The 19,609-nt window shown below is 40.3% G+C and overlaps 1 protein-coding gene across 1 annotated transcript; it reads left to right on the top strand.

The window, feature by feature from the left end:
* The first annotated feature begins 941 nt into the window (after nucleotides 1-941).
* On the top strand, nucleotides 942-18,193 carry igsf21b (immunoglobin superfamily, member 21b). The gene is made up of 10 exons (XM_062426552.1): nucleotides 942-954; nucleotides 1,057-1,169; nucleotides 2,419-2,540; nucleotides 5,565-5,683; nucleotides 7,432-7,547; nucleotides 8,932-9,454; nucleotides 13,129-13,229; nucleotides 15,999-16,191; nucleotides 16,403-16,441; nucleotides 18,108-18,193. The coding sequence occupies exons 1-10, from the start codon at nucleotides 942-944 to the stop codon at nucleotides 18,191-18,193; spliced, it is 1,425 nt and encodes a 474-aa protein (XP_062282536.1).
* Nucleotides 18,194-19,609: the final 1,416 nt, after the last annotated feature.

Genomic DNA, 19,609 nt, shown 5'->3' with positions numbered 1-19,609 from the left:
AGCTGCATCTTTTTTGGGGCCATTTTTTCAAGTTCACTATGAACAACAGGTACAGCTAACGTTAAAATGTCTTTTTAGACAGATCAGAATAATTGTGCTTCGTGTCCAAATTGCACCAATTTCCACACGGCACTCCCTTTGTTGTCCAGCAATGCACCTACCAAGTGTGGAGTTGATCTGAAGAACGGTTCAAGAGATATGCAAAGGACATACAGACAGACTTCTTTTTAGTACAAGTGACTGATTAATGTAAATGGACTGTACTTATATAGCACTTTTCTAGTCGTTATGACCACTCAAAGCGCTTTTACATTACGTCTCATCACCCATTTACACACATTCATACACTGATGACAGGAGCTACCACACAGGGTGCCAACCTGCTCATCAGGAGGAGACTAACCACACCATTGGCACAGCAACGGGAGCAATTCACGACGTGTCACTGGAAGAGCCGGGAATCGAACCGCCAGTCTTCCGATTGGCGGACGACCGCTCTACCTCCTGAACCACAGCCGCCATGTATCACCTGTGATGAGGCGCAGTGCACTGTAAAACACTGAGTCAAAAGACTTTAAGGTTGAAAGAAAAGATGGCATACAATATAACCATGATCGATTACATACAGAATTATAGATTGTACAGTGGTCTTTTAACTAGCAGTAGAGAAACATGAGTTGTTCTTATACAAAAATCCAATTTTGAGCTTCAGTTTTCTTGATACGTGTTCTACATGAGTCTTACAGGTGAGTCTGGATACTCTTAGGTCTGAAATGTATCAAAAGCAGACTGTAGATTTGCAGTGGCCAGATTAAGGGCCAGTAACATATAAAGTAGTGTCACCTGCAAAAAAATGTACATTAGAATTTGGGGTTGCAGAGATAATATTGCTAATATATATATATATATATATATACATGGTGACTAAAAGAGGACTAAGAATGGACCCTTGTGGTACACCCATACTAACATTATTGGTATTTGACTTGGAACTGTAGGACACTACTGCATGAATTTAATGCTTCCAAATCTCTCCCATTCTGCTCTCTTTGACAGGTTATTTAACTGTTAACATTGAACCTCTTCCTCATGTTGTCATTGGAGACACAGTTACACTCAAATGCAACTTCCAAACAGACGGCAACCTCCGAGAGATTGTGTGGTTTCGGGTGAGCACACAGGTAAACTTAATGCAGTTTGCCAGCATCTCTCTGTATATAGTCCTTCTTCTTCCCTCAGTGTGGGTTTCGTTCTGTACCTGTTGTGACAAGAATGCTGCCATGTGCTGTATCCGGCAACACAAATGACTCATTACACTTCTAATATTTAGAATATTTACTATAATAAAACCTTACTTGGATTATTCCTCATATTTGGATTCTTGTAGTCAAACAAACCTAACATGCAATACACACTGGTTGCAGAGAATGTGTCATACAGACAGAAGTCGTAGTTGACAAGCATATCTAACAAATATGAACCAATGATATCGGCAGTGTGCCTCACAATGCAGAAGCTGACCAGCAAACATTTTTTTGGCCTTTGCGCTAGATGAGCAACTTTCATTTGAATCAATAGGTGCTATCTTTTCTATTATCTAGTCCTCATAATAGATTCATGCACTAAACACAAAGTACAGCTGATGTGCAGGTATTTTATGACAAACCAAAGTATTGGACAAAATTATGATCTGATTATGATGCTAGATGAAAAGTCAGAGAAACACCAAAGTGATTACAATTCATCCCCTGGGGAACATGAACATGAACCAAAGTTCATGGCAATACATTCAAAAATTGTTGAGATATTTCAGTGTACCTTTAGCCACACCACCAACTTGGCTTAAAAAACCCAACAAATAGGGCTGGGTATTGGTACTTTATATCTTTTTAAGGTATCGACCGAAATAAATCGATACCAAGTAGTATGGAATCATCTCCCGTCAAACGATACGATGCAATCGATCCTTTTTGCATCAGAGCTAGAAAATATGAGTATTTGTATGGACTTGCTCACAGCCAATCAACGCAAGCATTCTTCAATGTAATGTGACATGTGATTGGCCCACTGCCACAGCAGCTACAACCTGTCTGTGGTGGTGAAGTTGTGGTGAATTTGATTTAACGCGCTTAGCAGTTCAGCCCAAGATGCCACCTAAACACTCTAAAGTGTGTCTACACTACACACCTGCTACACATGATAAAAGACAGAGCACTAAATGTAGAATGGGTATCAAATGAAGTACTCAGTTGGTATCGGTATCACTTTAAGGGTACTTGGAATGGTACTGGTATCATCATTTTTTAAACGATACCCAGCCCTACCCACAAAGCATTGTTATATACAGAACATTTAAATTCACGTCTACATGGTTACAGCTGCTGTATTTAACCTCAGTGATTTTGTATTTTCTTCCAGGTGACTGATGGAGGCAGTGGGAAGCAGAAGATCTTCACCTATGATGCCATGTACAACACCAGCTATTCCCACATGGAGGACAACCGCAGACGAGAGGACCTGGTCTACCAGTCAACTGTACGGTGAGGCGGTCTGTTGTTTTTGAATATCCTTAGAATAAGAAAGGTTAAGACAGTGGAACATCCTCCTTATCCTTCATTTATTTCATCTAAAATCTGTGAATATGTAAGTAAATTTCAACTGCTGGACATGAGATGTCTCCTACTTCACTGTAAAGTCCATTCTCAGTGTTTGTTCACTGGAAGCTTCAAGTTTCCACATCATATTTGTAAGTTGCATACTGGACTACGATTGGCTCCAAACTAGTTGTGATGTCACCAGGGCTGCAACTAATTAATATGCTGATTGTTTTCTTCATTTATCAATAAAATATAATAATAATGATAATAATAATGATAATAATAATGATAATAATAATACGCTTTACAGAAAAAACACACAAAAAACCAGATCAAAACAAGACTACGCAGAGGAGGATGAAGAGAAATGTTCATTGAAAAGAAACGTTTTTAACTCTGACTTGAATGTCGCGGAGGGATTGAGGGAGAGAATTCCAGAGCTTGGGGGCCATGGTGGGGGTCATGGTGGGGGTCATGGTGGGGGCCATGGTGGACCAGCCTGGTGCGTGGGATGGTGAGGAGGTTGGAGACGGAGGATCTGAGAGACAGAGAGGGACAGCATGGAGTCAGGAGTTCGCTGAGGTATACGAGAGCCAGGTTATGGAGGGCTTTGAAGGTGAGAAGTAGAATTTTGAATTTCATCCGGGACAAAACAGGCAGCCAGTGCAGCTGTGAGAGGATGGGGGTGATGTGAGCCGTGTGTGTAGTGTGAGTGAGGGTTCTGGCTGCTGAGTTCTGGATGTGCTGAAGCTTTTGGGTGGGATAATAGTTTTGTCTGTTGAAAAATTCTTGGTATATAAATGCATTATGATGTCATTTTTGCACCTGGCCATTTACATGACCTATTCCTCATGAAATTATTCAACAACAAAACAAACATTCCTACATAGAAACCCAGCAGCCCACACATGACACTCACAACATATCCATCAACGACATATAACAAATTAAAAACACAAACACTATACAACTCTAATCAAAACAAAATCTACATTCTGTCCAACACTGTTCATCTGATGCATTTCATAAACCAATAATCTCTAATCCATGTAGAATAAAATACCCCAAGATTACATTTTTTATTCTGAAAATGCAAAAACAGTTTTTCAATTAAAGCTGTATTTTCAGTTCTAATCAATTGTATGTCTACATAGATAACGAAGTGAATGTCCTCCTCATTCAGCTCACAATATTCACAGATTCATTTTCAATCACACCTCTGTATCTTCCAGTTTCAATATGTAGTGCTAATAGTAGTGCTCTCTGGCCGCACATGGTTTGTTCAATTCAAGAACCCGAGATCCGGCTCCTCCCCAGTCTCTAGTGGTGTTCCCCAGGGCTCTGTCCTTGGCCCCCTCCTGTTCATTATTTATCTTCTGCCTCTTGGTCATATTCTCAGGAAATTTAACAATTAAATTCCACTGTTATGCTGATGATACCCAAGTCTATCTTTCCACTAAGCCTTCTTCCAGTCTGCCACCCATCGCCCTATCGGACTGCTTACTGGAAATTAAATCATGGCTCTCACTCAACTTTCTTAAACTCAACAGCGAAGGTCCTCCTCATCGGTACCAGATCAACCCTAGCAACACTCAACCCTTTCTCCATGTCCATCGACAATTCCACTGCTCCTACATCCCCTCAGGTAAAGAGCCTGGGTGTCATCCTGGACAGCACATTAACTTTCGAAGCCCACATCAATAACGTTACTCGGACTGCATACTTCCATCTACGGAACATCAACCGTCTCTGTCCCTCACTTTCACCAACCTGCACCGCTATCCTGGTAAACACCCTGATCACATCCCGTCTGGACTACTGTAACGCTCTCCTCTTTGGTCTTCAGCGGAAATCTCTTCACAAACTCCAGCTGGTACAGAACGCAGCCGTCCGTATCATAACCAGAACCCCCTCTATTGAACACATCACTCCTGCCCTGCAGCAACTTCATTGGCTCCCTATCAAATCCTGCATTGACTTTAAGATTCTACTCCTCACTTACAAGATCCTTCACAACCTGGCACCATCATATCTCTCGGAACTGATTCACATCTACACACCTTCCCGAACTCTCCGATCCTCCTCTGCCAACCAGCTCTTTGCCCCATCTGCCAACTTAACTACCATCATGGGGTCAAGAGCTTTCAGCCGATCTGCCCCCCGCCTTTGGAACTCTCTCCCACCAGACATTTGCACTTCTGACTCTGTCTCCACCTTTAAATCCTGCCTGAAAACGCACCTATTCAGAGTGGCATACTCTGTCTCACACTAACTATGCATCACGTTCTTGTTTATTTATTGTACTGATGCACTTTATAGTCACATTCATAGTTATTCTTTATCTTTGCACTAAATGTTACCTGATTTATATTGTTTGATGTACCGTTGTCGTGTTTTTGTGCCTTGTAAGGTGTCCTTGAGTGCTTTGAAAGGCGCCTTTAAATAAAATGCATTATTATTAATATCCCATGCCTTATCTGTGCACACAGGCCCCCCCTTTTTTTTAGAAAATTATGCATTTCACATTTGTATTCCTTCTTAAATAAACCAGACACAAACAAACCAGTTTACTTCTGCCCATGTTTGTATGCATTTAGTTAAATTTCATCCTTTCCTCATGTTTCGTCCTGCCAACACAATCCAGTACAACAGTGTCAGTATACTTTGATGTACAGCAAAGAGAAGCATTAAATCCCGTTTGAGAAGCTGAAAGCTGCAGTTTTTTTTGGCATTTTTCATTTCATTTATCAATGAGTTGTCTATCTGTTGTAGCTCTCATGAATAATTGTTAAACTGAGATATAAAGAGAGCACCGAGAAACGTTCCTTCTTCAGCAGGTGGATGTGGGAAAACTCTGCAGAGAAAAACATCAGAGTGAAGGAACAAGAAGAAATTGGGTTAATGGGCCAAAGTGTTAAATATGAAAGATATGGTTTTTAAAACAATCCTCCTTTTATCTTTGTACAGGCTTCCTGAGGTCCAGATGGAGGATGACGGCCTGTATGAGTGTCATGTGGGGATCTATGACAGGAGCTCCAGAGACAAGGTGATTCTAGCCTCCGGCAGCATCACACTCACTGTCATAGGTATGTATTCATTTCTGATGTTGTCTCATGAATTTTAAAAACAGTGTGAAATGCACACTATCCTTCCCTGAGCAACAGCAGAGGCTGCATGTCAGCTGTAGCTTAAAGGATAGGTCTTTAAGCAGTTGTCAGGTGCTTATATGACGACTGAGCTATTATACTTTCAAGGTAAGTGTCTGTAAACTACAGTTACTAAATTACTGTTAGGTGAAAATCTTTTCCAAAGTTGATTTGAGGTCAAGCAAGTGAATGTCTTGAATGGGCCAAATTCAGTTGTTTGTTCATCAAGAAATAGTTCACGACTTTCCCTGAAACTACAACCTGTCATTGTTCCATTTCTGTTTCTACAGCATGTTAATCAGTGAGTTTTAGAGGTTAACCACATCCTGACTCCAGCTCTGTACTCAGCACACACACGACATTTGTGCCAATCTGGATATGTCGCTACAAGCAAGTGATTGAGAATATTTTACAAAATGTTCATCCATTCCTGGAGTTAAAGTATGATTGAAGATGACTATGAAGTATACAAATCCCTGTCACCTTCGATATATTTGTCTCCCAATAAATCAGTGACATATAAGGGTTGGTAAGATGAGCAATTCACAAATATCTTTAAAAGCAGCATCAGGTTTGTTAAAATGTACATTTAGTATTTTTGTTGGTTTTATATCATTTGAAATGACATTTGCACCATTTTTACCAAAAGTAAGACTGAATGCTCCTGAAAATGTCAAATGGTGTAACCACAAAAGAATGATACATATTAGATATTTTATCCATCCATTGAAATGGTTTCTGATCTCCATGATTCCCCAGAGTAAATGTAATATTTAGAACAATTGTATTCCATTACCTTTATTTAATATAAAGTTATAATGTAAGATCATGCCAAACTAGTTGATATGGTGTTTTATTGAGTTGAGTTGAATTATTTGGTACAAAGTTTTTATGGTTACACCACTTATACATTTTTGCCATAATCCTCTAATATATTTTTTCTCAAAATGGAATAAAAGCAGAAATTTGATGCTGGGTCCACATAAAAGAATGTGTGCAAGTTATTCATGGGTCAATGACGTATAAGGATTTATTTAAAAATAAAAAAATATGGGAATATCTATTGCAGTAATGCAGACCTTAAAAAAGTCATGTGGTGCGACCATGATCTATCTTAAAATAAATGAATTTAAGTGTTTCGAAACAAATTATTTGCATTTCCTTTAAGTTTTTGTAAATAATAATCTCATATTTATGTTCTATAATGTCACAGTTGCCTTCTGAAATGTATGTAAGACTTGAAATGATTGAAAAAAAAAAAAAAAATACAATTAGTTAATCATACTGTATCAGTGATTAATATTAAGAGTGATATTTTACTCTGAATTTAATACAGTTATTGGAATTATTGGTCGCACCACATGCTATTTTGTCACTTTAAATAACAGAAAAATTACTAATAACTTGTGGTTTTTGAAAAGTTAAAGTGATTACATATAAAGGAAAGGTACTACATATATATGGTTTTTTTTTTAATCAATGTAAACCTTTTTCTAACTGAAAAAAATGCAGTTAGACTGAAAATGTAGGCGTCACGTCATTGACCCACATACGTTTATTTTCACATTTTAACCCCTTTAAATTTGACTAAACCACATGGACACAAAAAAAACGCAATTGACCATAACAATGATAAACCAAACATCTGCTTCAAGTCATGTTTTGTTTTTCCTGTGTTTTATCTGCAGTACCTCCCAAGTCTATCTCTGTGGTGGCGGCCAACAGTCCGGCTCCTTTCAGCCGCTACGAGGCTCAGAACTTCACTCTGGTTTGCATTGTTGCAGGAGCAAAGCCAGCTCCCATGGTGAGATGGAGCCTTTTTTATTCTTTATCTCTCTTTAAGGACTTGGTCTCCATTATCGAAATTTGCCTTTTTTTTAGCTTGGAGGGAAAGCTCCATGCTTCCTTCTTCCATTCATGATCGTGGAAAATGATTCTGAAATCTTTTAGAAATCCTGATAGAGTGAAGGAAGATGCTTGTTATTTGACTGCAGAGTGAAAATGGGAGCACCGCTGGATTTGAAACGTTAAGCGCTCCTAGGAAGAATGCCCTGCTTGATGCTGTCTGCAGCAGCTTGAAAGTTTTAAATGAAAAAAGCTATTTACAGCTTTGGTCTGTACCCTACATGACCTCTCTCTGGAAAATGTATTGGGAATTAATATCAGAGGATTAGACGGCAGCTGCATATGTGATCAAATAAAGTCCACCATGACAAGAGCGAAGAGTGGCTTCACACACCCTGACTGAGACAAACATATCAACGAGATGAAGAGGAGCAAATATTACGTCATCACAATGTTGATAGAATTCCACTTCATTTAATTTTTCTGTTTTACCATTTTGTGTGTTTATCCAGTGAAGTGGACAGCCTGTTCTCTTTGTTTAACCATGATCCTCTCTGCCTGACACGGGGTTGTTGTATTTGTGATAAATAATGATGATGACACACACCAGTCTCGCTGGTCACATGACAGGCTTTTCCCCTATTATTATAAGACTTAGGCACACTGTGCTGAGAGTTCTGTCTGCAGAGAAAGCTTTTAATAATAAACACGGTAGGAAAACTGAACCTTTCATGTTTCATTTGGGGCTCCCAGCACCCACTGCAGGGGTAGGAACACTGAGATAGATTCCTTTCATGGGCTGGAAATTAGAGCCTGACCGATAATATCAGTCAGCTGATATTATCGGCCGATTTGGCTTATCACAGATATATCAGTATTGGCATATATGTTGTCTGATATGCACCTATATTTTCTTTACTTTATATAGGCAGCGTTTTATGTATATTTAATCCTTTTTCTTAACTCAAGTTTAATATATACAGTACGTACATGTTTATTTGTTGTTGTTGTGTTTTATTATTTCTAGTACATTATAATGATTACATTCCCAGTGAAGTTTACAGTATTTGACTCAGTAAAAGCTTGTTCTGTCCTTTAAGTGACTGTGAGAGCACACATCCAACTGTCATTTCAGATGGAGGTTCTATCCAGAGTGAAAAGATCATCAAACTTTATTTATACAGCAGCTTTCATACATGTTAATGTAGTTTAAAGTGCTTTAGAGTTGACTGACAAGCTGGTTATAAGACACAAGAAGTGTAGACCAAGGACAAGTCAGGGTTATAATTTGAAATGCCACCACTGTTCCTGTCATGCTCACCTGTCCTTTCCCTGTCTTTCAGGTGTACTTCAAACGGGACGGTGAGCTTATTGATGTGGTGCCATCAACCCAGTTTTCCTCCTCAGTGGGAGACCAAAGCAACAGGCCAGGTCAAGGAAAAACCAGAGGCAGGAGCCAGGCCGGGCTCAGGAGCTCCCAGGTTCTCACCAGTCGAGACCTTGATGACACCAAGCTCCGGAAGTCCCTGTCTTTGCCGGAGAAAGAAGGGAACCCTGCTCGGCTGGGCCAAGACGGCCCCGATAGCTCTGAAGAGGGCCAAGCCCAAGAGTCTGAGTCGAGCCCTGAGCCGACCACCGAGGTGATCCCTGAGACGGTGGTGAGCCGAGAGTTTCCACGCTGGGTCCAGACCAGCGACCCTCTTTACTACTTCCAGCACCGGCAGCGTGCGTCGGGTGACGGCACCATGGAGGTGAGAGCCATGCTGACCTGGAGCCTCAACCCCCAGCTGGACAACGAGGCTCTGTTCAGCTGTGAGGTGAACCACCCTGCCCTGTCCATGCCCATGCAGGCCGAGGTCACACTGGGTGAGTCAAACACACACGCACACACACACACACACACACACACACACACACACACACACACACACACACACACACACACACACACACACACACAGACACTTTACACATAGAGCAGGTTCTAAACCAAACTCTTCAGGTTTAATTTTACAGAGACCCAACATTCCCACATGAACAAGCACTTAGCGACAATGGCAAGAAAAAACTCCCTTGACAGAACCAGGCCCAAAGTGGGAGAACATCTGCCTCGACCGGTTGGGGTAGAGAGGAGAGAGAGGAAGGATAGGAGAGAGAAGCACATTGAAAATCAACATTGAAGCTAGTACGTCTGGGACTGGAATCTGTCGTCTACAGGCCCAGATTACCTGTGAGACGAGAAAGCACAGACAACTCCGGGGAAGAAGTTTAGGTTATTGAATGCATTAATAGTACATGAATGTTATTGGATATAGATGGATGGATAGAGAAAGAGAGAGAGGAGGAGAGAGGAGCTCAGCAATTTTTTCGTGACAGTGTCAAGTTACCCCACGAAGTCTGTCACTACTCTATACACATACATGGCATGTACAGTTTCAAGATTGTCTGTATAACCACAATTTCCCTTGATTTGACCCACTCTGGTGAATATAAAAGCCATATCAAAAGATAAGTTGTCAAATTTGACCCAGAACAGCCTCAATGGACAAAAGATTGGGTTGTTTTTACAGCTGTGGGCTGAATGTATGTCTGTCTCTGTATGTAAGGGTCAAACTATTACAAAACCTTTCAGACGCTCTGACATTGTTTAGTTTACTTCAACACAGTGGTAGTGACTGACACATTTTCACATAATGCATGGCTGATGTTCAGTACAACAATAAACCCATAAGCTGGATACAATACACACGCTGGTGATGCAAGCTGCCGTACACACCCCTGCCGTCGACGCTTCCTGTACAGGCTGAATTCTTACCCATATGCCAAAGGATACCAAGACTGTTTGGGGTCTTCAGGGCTCGCCAGTTTGTTCATGTACTAGTATCTGACTGTGCGGGAGACTCCTGAGGGACTGCTATGACTTGCAAGGCGAGGGTCACTGGTCATATGGAGAACGGGGATGTGCCATATCATATCATTCATAATAATACTAGAATAAATCTGTGAAGTTGTGATATCACAATATTTACTGTATTGTGATGTCAATGTATTTACATTATGACTATATACAGCAGCAACACACACAGTATTAAATGGATGTACTGTTGATGCTCTGCTGTGGAATAACTTCAGTCATTTGAGGTGACTTGACATCATTTATTTCCCTTCAGAAAAAAGAGCAGAGGAGCTTCCTCACACAACAGATTCCATCATGTAGTAACTATACTGAGCAAGTCACAGAAAGGAAGTGACTCATGGTGCTTTTTTTACATTATAGTGATAACATGTGACAGCTTGCAGAGTTCTTACAGGTTGTGAAGAGTAGAGGCTGAAGATGCAGTCAGTCACAGTCAGGTGGAGATGTGAGAGGAAGGACAGCAGACATGTTTCACTCAATACTGTCTGTACTAAAGTTCATTGATCCTTCATTGATCAGCTGACTACCTTCAGCACAGCAGGTCTCTTTAAATCAGAGCACAGAGTGGTAGCTCTGACAGTTCTGCAGTTATCAGAGTTATCATTGTTGTAGAAATATCTTCTAATATTATGATTTGAAGCCATATTGCCAAACTAATGGAGTCAGCCAAGGGCATCAGTAGGCTACTTTTCAGAAGCCTTGCCAACTTTAACCTTGTACCATTAGAGGACGACCAAATATCTACAGCAAAGGGGAAACATGGTAATACTTGTTAATTAACCTTCTCTTCCTCAGTCTTTGACCTCTATTCATACTGCTTTAGCAGTGCCCATCACTAATAACTAATAATCATAAAAGTCATATTTTAAGTAAATACAAAGTTTTAAGTTATGAATACTTTTCATTATGTAAAACCTGTGTTTAAATGTTTAACCCTCATGTCGTCCTCCAGGGTCAAATTGGTCTCTTTTCACTGTTCCTTCTTTCCTTCCATCATCCCTCCTTCCTTACTCCTTTTTTTCCTTCCTTCTTTCCTTCCTTCCTTCCTTCCTTCCTTCCTTCCTTCCTTCCTCCCTCCTTCCTTACTCATTTCCTTCCTTCCTTCCTTCATCCCTCCATCCTTACTTCTTTCCTTCCATCCTTCCTTCCTTCTTCCCTCCATCCTTACTCCTTTCTTTCCTCCTTTCCTTCCTTCCTTCCTCCTTCCTTCCTCCTTCCTTCCTCCCTCCCTCCCTTCCTTCCCTCCTTCGTTCCTTCCTTCCTCCCTCCCTCCCTCCCTTCCTTCCTTCCTTCCTTCCTTCCTTCCTTCCTCCCTTCCTTCCTCCTGTCCTTCCTTCACCAGAGGACAACAGGAGGGTTAAATGGACTTGCTCCTCAGCCTTTGTGCAAATACATCAAGAGACTCCAGAGCTGCAGCAGATCCAGTCTTATTTTTGCAAAACATCTTTTCTCTGTGAAAGGAGCAAAAATTCTAGAATTCAAAGTGTGCACACTTCACCTTTTTCAAGAGACTCACCAAATCCTGGTTCATTCAGCAACAAAAATCTTCATGTCTAGTTTTTATGTTTAACCTCGCTTGTCTTCTTTATTCTTTGCTATATTGTATTTGTGGTTCTAATGTACTTGGCTTACTTCCTTTTTTTTTTTTTTTTTTTTTACTTAACTTTATTTATATAGCACCTTTTAAAAACAGAGTTTACAAAGTGCTTTGACAGACAAGGCAAAAGCAGTACAATACAAAGCAAGACACACAACACAGACAGAGGTAACAAGACTGACATTGACAAGATGAAGGTAGAGTACAATGAATAAAGTAAGGAGATGATGAGAATATAAAATATATAAAAATAAATAAGACAAAGTAAAAATAAAATAAAATAAAAGACAGTAGCAATAAACAAAATGAACAAACAAGCAGATGACATCACATAAAAGCTAGTCTTTAGAAATGAGTTTTGAGAAGTGTCAACAACACAGTTCTTCTCTATTTTTTTTTTTTTTTTTTTTTTTTAATATTTTCATCTCTTACTTTCACAAAAGCCCTTCTAGGGACAGGTGTTGCAAATTAGCATCCTGGCTGTGTCTCAGGAGGTAGAGCGGTCGTCCACCGATTGGAAGATTGGCGGTTAGATTCCCAGCTCCTCCAGTCGATGTGTCCTTGGGCAAAATACTTAACCCCAAATTACCCCCGTTGCCGTGCCAACAGTGTATGAATATGTCAATGGGTGAATGGGTGGGTCCTTCTTTAGGACCTAACCTCAACCACAGAGGTGTCACAGGAAACACTACTTGAAGGGGCAACACACTTGAATTGTATGAGAGCAGTTGTTATTTAAACCTGAACACAACCAAATATTTGGAGGACAATTTCCAGGCTGGAAAGAATAAACAGGGTCAAACCACTGAATTCATTAAATCTAATTGATGTGAAAACAATAAACAGTAAGTGGGTCATCCTGAGCCTTCAGCACAGTTTGAACTGGTACATTTCAACAGGTTACATATAAAGGACATACCCTAACCCTAACCCATAATAAAGTTACAGGTGCTATTATTACTTATAGGGATATGAAAGTTGAGTGTTGTCTCACAGATTAATATTTTATTTTATTTTTTCTCTCAGCTGCTCCCAAAGGACCTAAGCTGACCATGAGCCCCAGTAAGGCCAAGGTGGGAGACACAGTGAGGATCACTGTCCAGGGCTTCCAGCTGGGACCTTCTGCAGTGAGTTCCTAACACAGAGGCTCTTCAAACAGGGAAAAGTTCTGTGAAGTTGTAAAAAATAACCACAAAGGGTAGAGGACACAGTATCAAATATGTACAGAATAAAAAAAAAAGGCACTCCTTTGACCAGTGTGCCATAAGTTTGTTTTTTTAATGTCTTTCCTTCCAGGCAGCAATTGGTTTCAGTTCCTTTCTGCTCACTTTTAAAATCAAGTTGCAGAGACTTGAGTTACCTTTGAGTTACCTTTTCTCATGTGCTACTGTGAAGCTGTTGCAAGCAGGGACGATGTAATGTTGGGTTTTCGAGGTGCTGCCATTATGATAAAACATTTGAGTCCCATTCAAGCATGAGACAGTCAATTTATGACTGAGATTTATCTGAATAGCAACCTTACTTTAAATTGCAGTATAAGTATGTGTGTGGATTAATTTCTGTGTGTTACAGTTCTCTCATGTTTTACCATTAACCCTGTAAAATGTGATATATATATAAAGTTTAGTAGATATGATATTATATTATATACTATGTAAAGAAGATACATATTATTTTTGCCTCTTTTAAAATCTAGAAAAGTAGAGAGTTAGGGACCATCTACAAAGTGCATGCAATATACCAAGAGTCTATTCAGGTTTTTGTCGGTCTTCCAGTTTTTAGAGAAATATTGTGATAAAATGCTAAAGTGAACTGTTATGACTTGTATTTTTCACTGTCAACAGCAGCTGCTTGTGATCAAGAACTTGCACAAAACTTGCATGTGAAAACATGACGGATTGCTTAAGGTCAGACATGTATGGAAATCCACGCAGCATCTGCCTGTTAGTTTTACAGTCAGTTAGCAGAGCTCTAGTTCCTCAGAGCACAGAGCAGCCCTAAAGCCTCAGTCATTCAATTCAAGGAAAAATGTCAGAATGTTGCACATGAAACGACATATGGTCTAATAAAGCCCCAGTGTGTAGGATAAATGAATAAAAATTAAAATGATGCCACAGGTTTTTTTAATGTTATGTGTTGCTCGTTCAGGAGATAATAAAGAAGGGAGGCACACACAGTAAGTGTAAGTTCATTATTGAGTCATTTATTGAAGATGTCAAGCCTAGGACAAGCTAGTAAAGATGACTGTAGACTAGTGCAGAATTTATGAAAAAACATCATGGAACCACATGCTGCAACAATTAACCCCAGATGTGTTTAATCAAACACATGAAACAGTTACATCACATCATCAACTTTTCATCATTAAAATATCTCCAACATCAAATGTATCTCAAAAGCCACAGAATAGAAAAATAATATACCGCACAGACTTTGCTACATTATAAATTATTATAATCATTTTTATCAACAAGATATTTAAATTGGGAATTCAAGTATTCAAACCAAACAGATCCCAACAGAACATTCAATGTTTCAAAACATTACGAGGGAAGAAAGATACCGGAACTATTTATATTATTATAATACATGCCAGCTGAAGAAAAGTGTTAAAAAATGTTTTTGGGAAAATTTGACATCATATCAATCAATCGATATTTATTCATATATCACCAAATCACAACAAAAGTTATCTAAAGACACAACATTCCCCCATGAGACACACAATGGTGACACCCAGCCAGCGTGTCCATGTGGCCCCATAAGGGTTACATTTGGGCTGCAATGGGTCCCACATGGGTTTGTCCATATGGGCTTCATGTGGGTTCTGACGGGGTTTTTAGGTGGGGCCCATGTTACTGAAACTGGGGCCCATACAATTTGCCCTGTTTATGCCCATGCCCGCTTAGCCCACTTACATCCCTTATGGGGCCCATACAGTCAGCCCATGTGGGCTTCACATGTGGGGCCCATGTTACTGAAACCATGTGGGATACCCAAAACTTGCCCAGTTCAAGCCCATGTCCACTCAGTACCCACGTAGCCCACATTTAACCCATGTGGGGCCCACATGGACATGCTGGCTGGGCAGCGGTAAGGAAAAACTCATCTTTAAAACTAACTGAGAAATTATCAAAATATTAAACAAGCATTAATCTGGTCATAGAGAAACTGATACCAGCAAAGTAACAAGAACAAGAAAATTGTGTTTAGCATCTGAAGAAGAGCCAGTATGGCTCAAAACGTCACGCTTCGTTAAATTACATTTTACCTGCATGGGAGCTCTTATGGTGTGCAGACTTTTTATTCTTTTTATCCTTCCAAAAAAGATGACATCACATTAAATAGAACTCATCATTTCAGCCTGTGGAGAGTGCTGAGAGTAGATCCAGCGCATTTCATGTTGAGGTTCCGCTCTCAATAGGAAGGAGATCAACCTTAATGCCAGTGAAATCTGTGCTACAAGCTCCATTTCTTGTTGTCTGAGTGATGAAACATGAGGGGAGCTCTCACTTTATTATGAGCTCAGAGCTTTCACCCCACTCCTTTTTAACATCTCTACCCATGAGTTAATATTTCACACAAAGATGGGTGGCCAGAATAATGAAGATTTCATTATAAATGCTTCTGATGTGAAGTCAAAATGTTTCTTAGCAGGCACCCTGCAGTGTTACAGAGGAACATGACAGCAGCTGTTGATGGGGGGGACCTTGTCCTTCAGCTCACACTGAGACTGTGACCTCACAGCTCTCTAATCACACACCTGTCTGCTGTCTATATATGTGTGTGTGTGTGTGTGTGTGTGTGTGTGTGTGTGTGTGTGTGTGTGTGTGTGTGTGTGTGTGTGTGTGTGTGTGTGTGTGTGTGTGTGTGTGTGTGTGTGTGTGTGTCCGCAGAGCGAGGTTTTCCCAGAGCCCATGTACACCTGGACTAAGGTCGGGGGTCCTCTGCTGGACGGCAGAGAGGAACATGATGGACGAGAACTTGTTTTGGAGAGAGTTCCTGCAGAGCTCAATGGCTCCATGTTCCGCTGCACGGCCCAGAATCCTCTGGGCTCCACCGACACACACACCCGCCTCATCGTGTTTGGTGAGTCCATTGTTGCGCGGTTGATTTGTTCTCATCATTGATTATTTGTTCAGTGTGCTCACAGAGAATGCTGTCTGTGTGTGTGTGTGTGTGTGTGTGTGTGTGTGTGTGTGTGTGTGTGTGTGTGTGTGTGTGTGTGTGTGTGTGTGTGTGTGTGTGTGTGTGTGTGTGTGTGTGTGTGTGTGTGTGTGTTTTGTTTTGTTTTTTGCAGATAACCCAAGACTGAAGAAAGGAATAGAACGTTTTGTTGGTAGGTCATTCTGTGTCATTATCAGTTACAACCAGAGCTGTAGTGTTAAATAAAAGCTTGGGTTAAACCTAACTTACCTCAGATACTCTATTACAGATGTGAGAGCCTTATGGATGAATAAGAGGATTAATCATTCTCTGTTTTAAAAACAAACCTCAATCTGAAGGCTGTGGTTCACGCAGTTGGTCGTGACAAATTAAAGGAAAGTACAGGTCTGAATGGATGACCCCTACAGTGAGGGGATCCAGTAGCTCTGTTGGGGAGTAACTAGTTACATGTAACAGAGTTATGTAATTTAATTACAACATAAATATAAGTGTAATCTGTTCCAGTTACTGAGAAACAATGTGTCATTAAATGACAGTTACTGATGAAAATTTTGATGATTACAAAGGAGGTTACATCTGAAATCACACCTTTAAGATTTTCCTCATTTTTTAAATATTTAACATGTAACTGAATACATATATTGCTGTTTTTAATTCTTTGAAATCAATATATTTTTATATTTAGTAAATAAATCATGACGTGGGTTTATTTGGAACACACATGGGCTTAAATAGTGTCACAGTACCAATTAAGCTCATGTCAGACTTTTGACTTTTTTCATCAAATATCTTTATTTTATATTCCAAAATCTACATGAACTAATGAATACATTTTAAATGAGAGATAAATCTTCTTTATAAGAAATGATCTCTCTTATAAATCATGTCAGTATCCATGAAAAACAGCTGAACTTGAAATGTAATAAGTTACATTACTTTGATTAAGTCATTGAAATAATTACCATATTTAAAATGTAATAAGTAAAGTAACTAGTAATCTGTAATCTATAACATTTCCTAAGACTCTTATGCCAAAGTACTTAACCCTCCTGTTGTCCTCGAGTCAAGGAAGGAAGGGAGGAAGAAGGAAGGAAAGGAGGGAGGAAAGAAGGAAGGAAGGGAGGAAGGAAAGGAAGGAAAGGAAGGAAGGAAGGACGGAGGAAATAAGGAATGAAGGAAGGTAGGAGGGAGGGAGGAAAGAAGGAAGGAAGGGAGGAAAGAAAGGAGGGAGGAAATAAGGAAGGAAGGGAGGTAGGAGGGAGGGAGGAAAGAAGGAAAGGAGGTAGGAAGGGAGGGGGGAAGGAAGAAGAAAGGAGGGAGGAAGGAAGGGAGGAAGGAAGGAAGGAAGGAAATAAGGAAGGAAGGAAGGTAGGAGGGAGGGAGGAAAGAAGGAAAGGAGGGAGGAAGGAAGAAGAAAGGAGGGAGGGAAGGAAGGAAGGGAGGAAAGAGAGAGAGAAGGAGGGAGGGAGGAAGGACAGACGGAAGGAAGGAAGGAAGGAAGGAAGGAAGGAAGGAAGGAAGGAAGGAAGGAAGGAAGGAAGGAAGGAAGGAAGGAAGGAAATAAGGAACAGTCAAAACAGACGGGGTCAATTTGACCCGGGAGGAGGACACGAAGGTTAAAAGGAACATAAAGGCTTTTATTGTGTTCTATTAGTGATGAGTAATATGCAGCGTTGGCATTACAGAGGACCTTCCTATGAGTTTTAAGTTGCCAGATATAATTAACATAATAGGACCACAATGATCATTTAATGAGAGATTATTAGGTGATGTTGTAACAGCCAGTATTACACAGTAATGATGTCGTTTGTAAGCCTTGTTATCTTGTTTGTGTGCAGCCATCAATGCAGCCATCAGCCGACGCTCCTTCACCTTAACCTCCATGCTGCTGCTGCTGCTGAGCTTCACCTGTGAGCTGACGTGACCTGAGGCAAGCGCTGCTGCTCTACCACCACCACCACCACCACCACCACCACCACCACCCACATCTCCCTGAGGAACCTGCTCTTTAAATGACCTTGTTAAGCAGTAGCTAAACACCTGCTGGAACAAAAAAGTTGCAGCAGGATTTCAACCCTGGGAGAGAGAGAGAGAGAGAGAGAGAGAGAGAGGACACATACTGAATAAAGGGCCAGATGCTGTACAAGCACCATCACGCTTTGAGCCACTTTGCTGATGGGTCACTCTACTCTAATCTTGAGTACTGACTGCATCATACTGAGGGGAAATCTTGGGCGTAGTGTCTATGATGTCACATAGTTTCCAGGTGTTAGTGGCATTTGAGAATCCTGATAGACCGTAGGGTGGCCAATTAGCACAGCCAGCTCTCATGCTTAGACTTGATCAGGTGACATTTTTCATCACCTTGTGGGATACTGCAAGATTCAGTGTTAAAAAATAATAAAAGGCATTACTCAATGCCCAATTAGAGCTGTTGAGAATAATTTGCAGAGCCATTAGGAATGGATTGGCTAGGGGTCATTATTCTGTGTGAGGTGGTGAGAGAGCTTTAAGGTTTTTTGAGTTTTTCAGAAATCAACTCATTTAGGTAAGAAGTCAGTTGCTTATTTTCCTCGTGTGACACAGCAGCTCACCTGTAGCTCCAGAGTGACTTGGGTCTCATCTTAGCTCTTCTGAAGACAACCACAAAGCCATTATTTCTAAATAATTTCTATTTTTTTCATTCCTACACATCACGGCCCTTATAGAGGGAGGGAGTGATCCTGCTTCAGTATCTGTACACGTTATTATGTCTCCTGTTATTTCCTTGTTTAAATGATGGAATCTGAAATTGTGTTACTGGAAATTATATATCATTCAGTGTATGATTCTTAAAGCTCCCCTCCAGATATGTATTAAGATATAAAATACAATGCTTTGAATAATAATTTGTGTCTGATATGTTTTTTGACTTATGTTAAAAAATAATAATATTCCAGAATCCATGAATTCAAGGGTTTTCTTACCATTATCAGTCAGGTGCAGCATCTAAGATGAATGAATAGAAAAAGGAACACAGAGAGAGAATCCAGCATGTTTCCACTTGACTGTATAACATGTACTATGTAGGGGGCACTTAATAGGTGGACTGAATTTAAGACCACATAAACAAGGAAGCTTTCAATATGTTTTCATTTCAAAGTGGGAGTGTCAGTACTGAAAGCAGCTGCATCCAGCATGGCTTTAACATTTCTGCAGTGTTAGGTAGTAACTAGTTACATGTAACAGAGTTATGTAATTGAATTACAAAATAAATGTAAGTGTAATCTGTTCCAGCTAATGAGAAACAATGTGTCATTAAATGACAGTTACTGATGAAAATGTTTACAAAGGAGGTTAC

Source organism: Scomber scombrus, chromosome 10 (assembly GCF_963691925.1).
Source record: "Scomber scombrus chromosome 10, fScoSco1.1, whole genome shotgun sequence".
NCBI lineage: Eukaryota > Metazoa > Chordata > Actinopteri > Scombriformes > Scombridae > Scomber > Scomber scombrus.
This window is presented reverse-complemented; position numbering and strand designations above follow the sequence as displayed.

Excerpts from the sequence above, each read along its gene's own strand:
- igsf21b (XM_062426552.1), top strand. Across the intron at positions 5,684-7,431 it reads CATCACACTCACTGTCATAG|TACCTCCCAAGTCTATCTCT; the intron begins GTATGTATTCAT and ends TTTTATCTGCAG. Across the intron at positions 13,230-15,998 it reads TCCAGCTGGGACCTTCTGCA|AGCGAGGTTTTCCCAGAGCC; the intron begins GTGAGTTCCTAA and ends GTGTGTCCGCAG.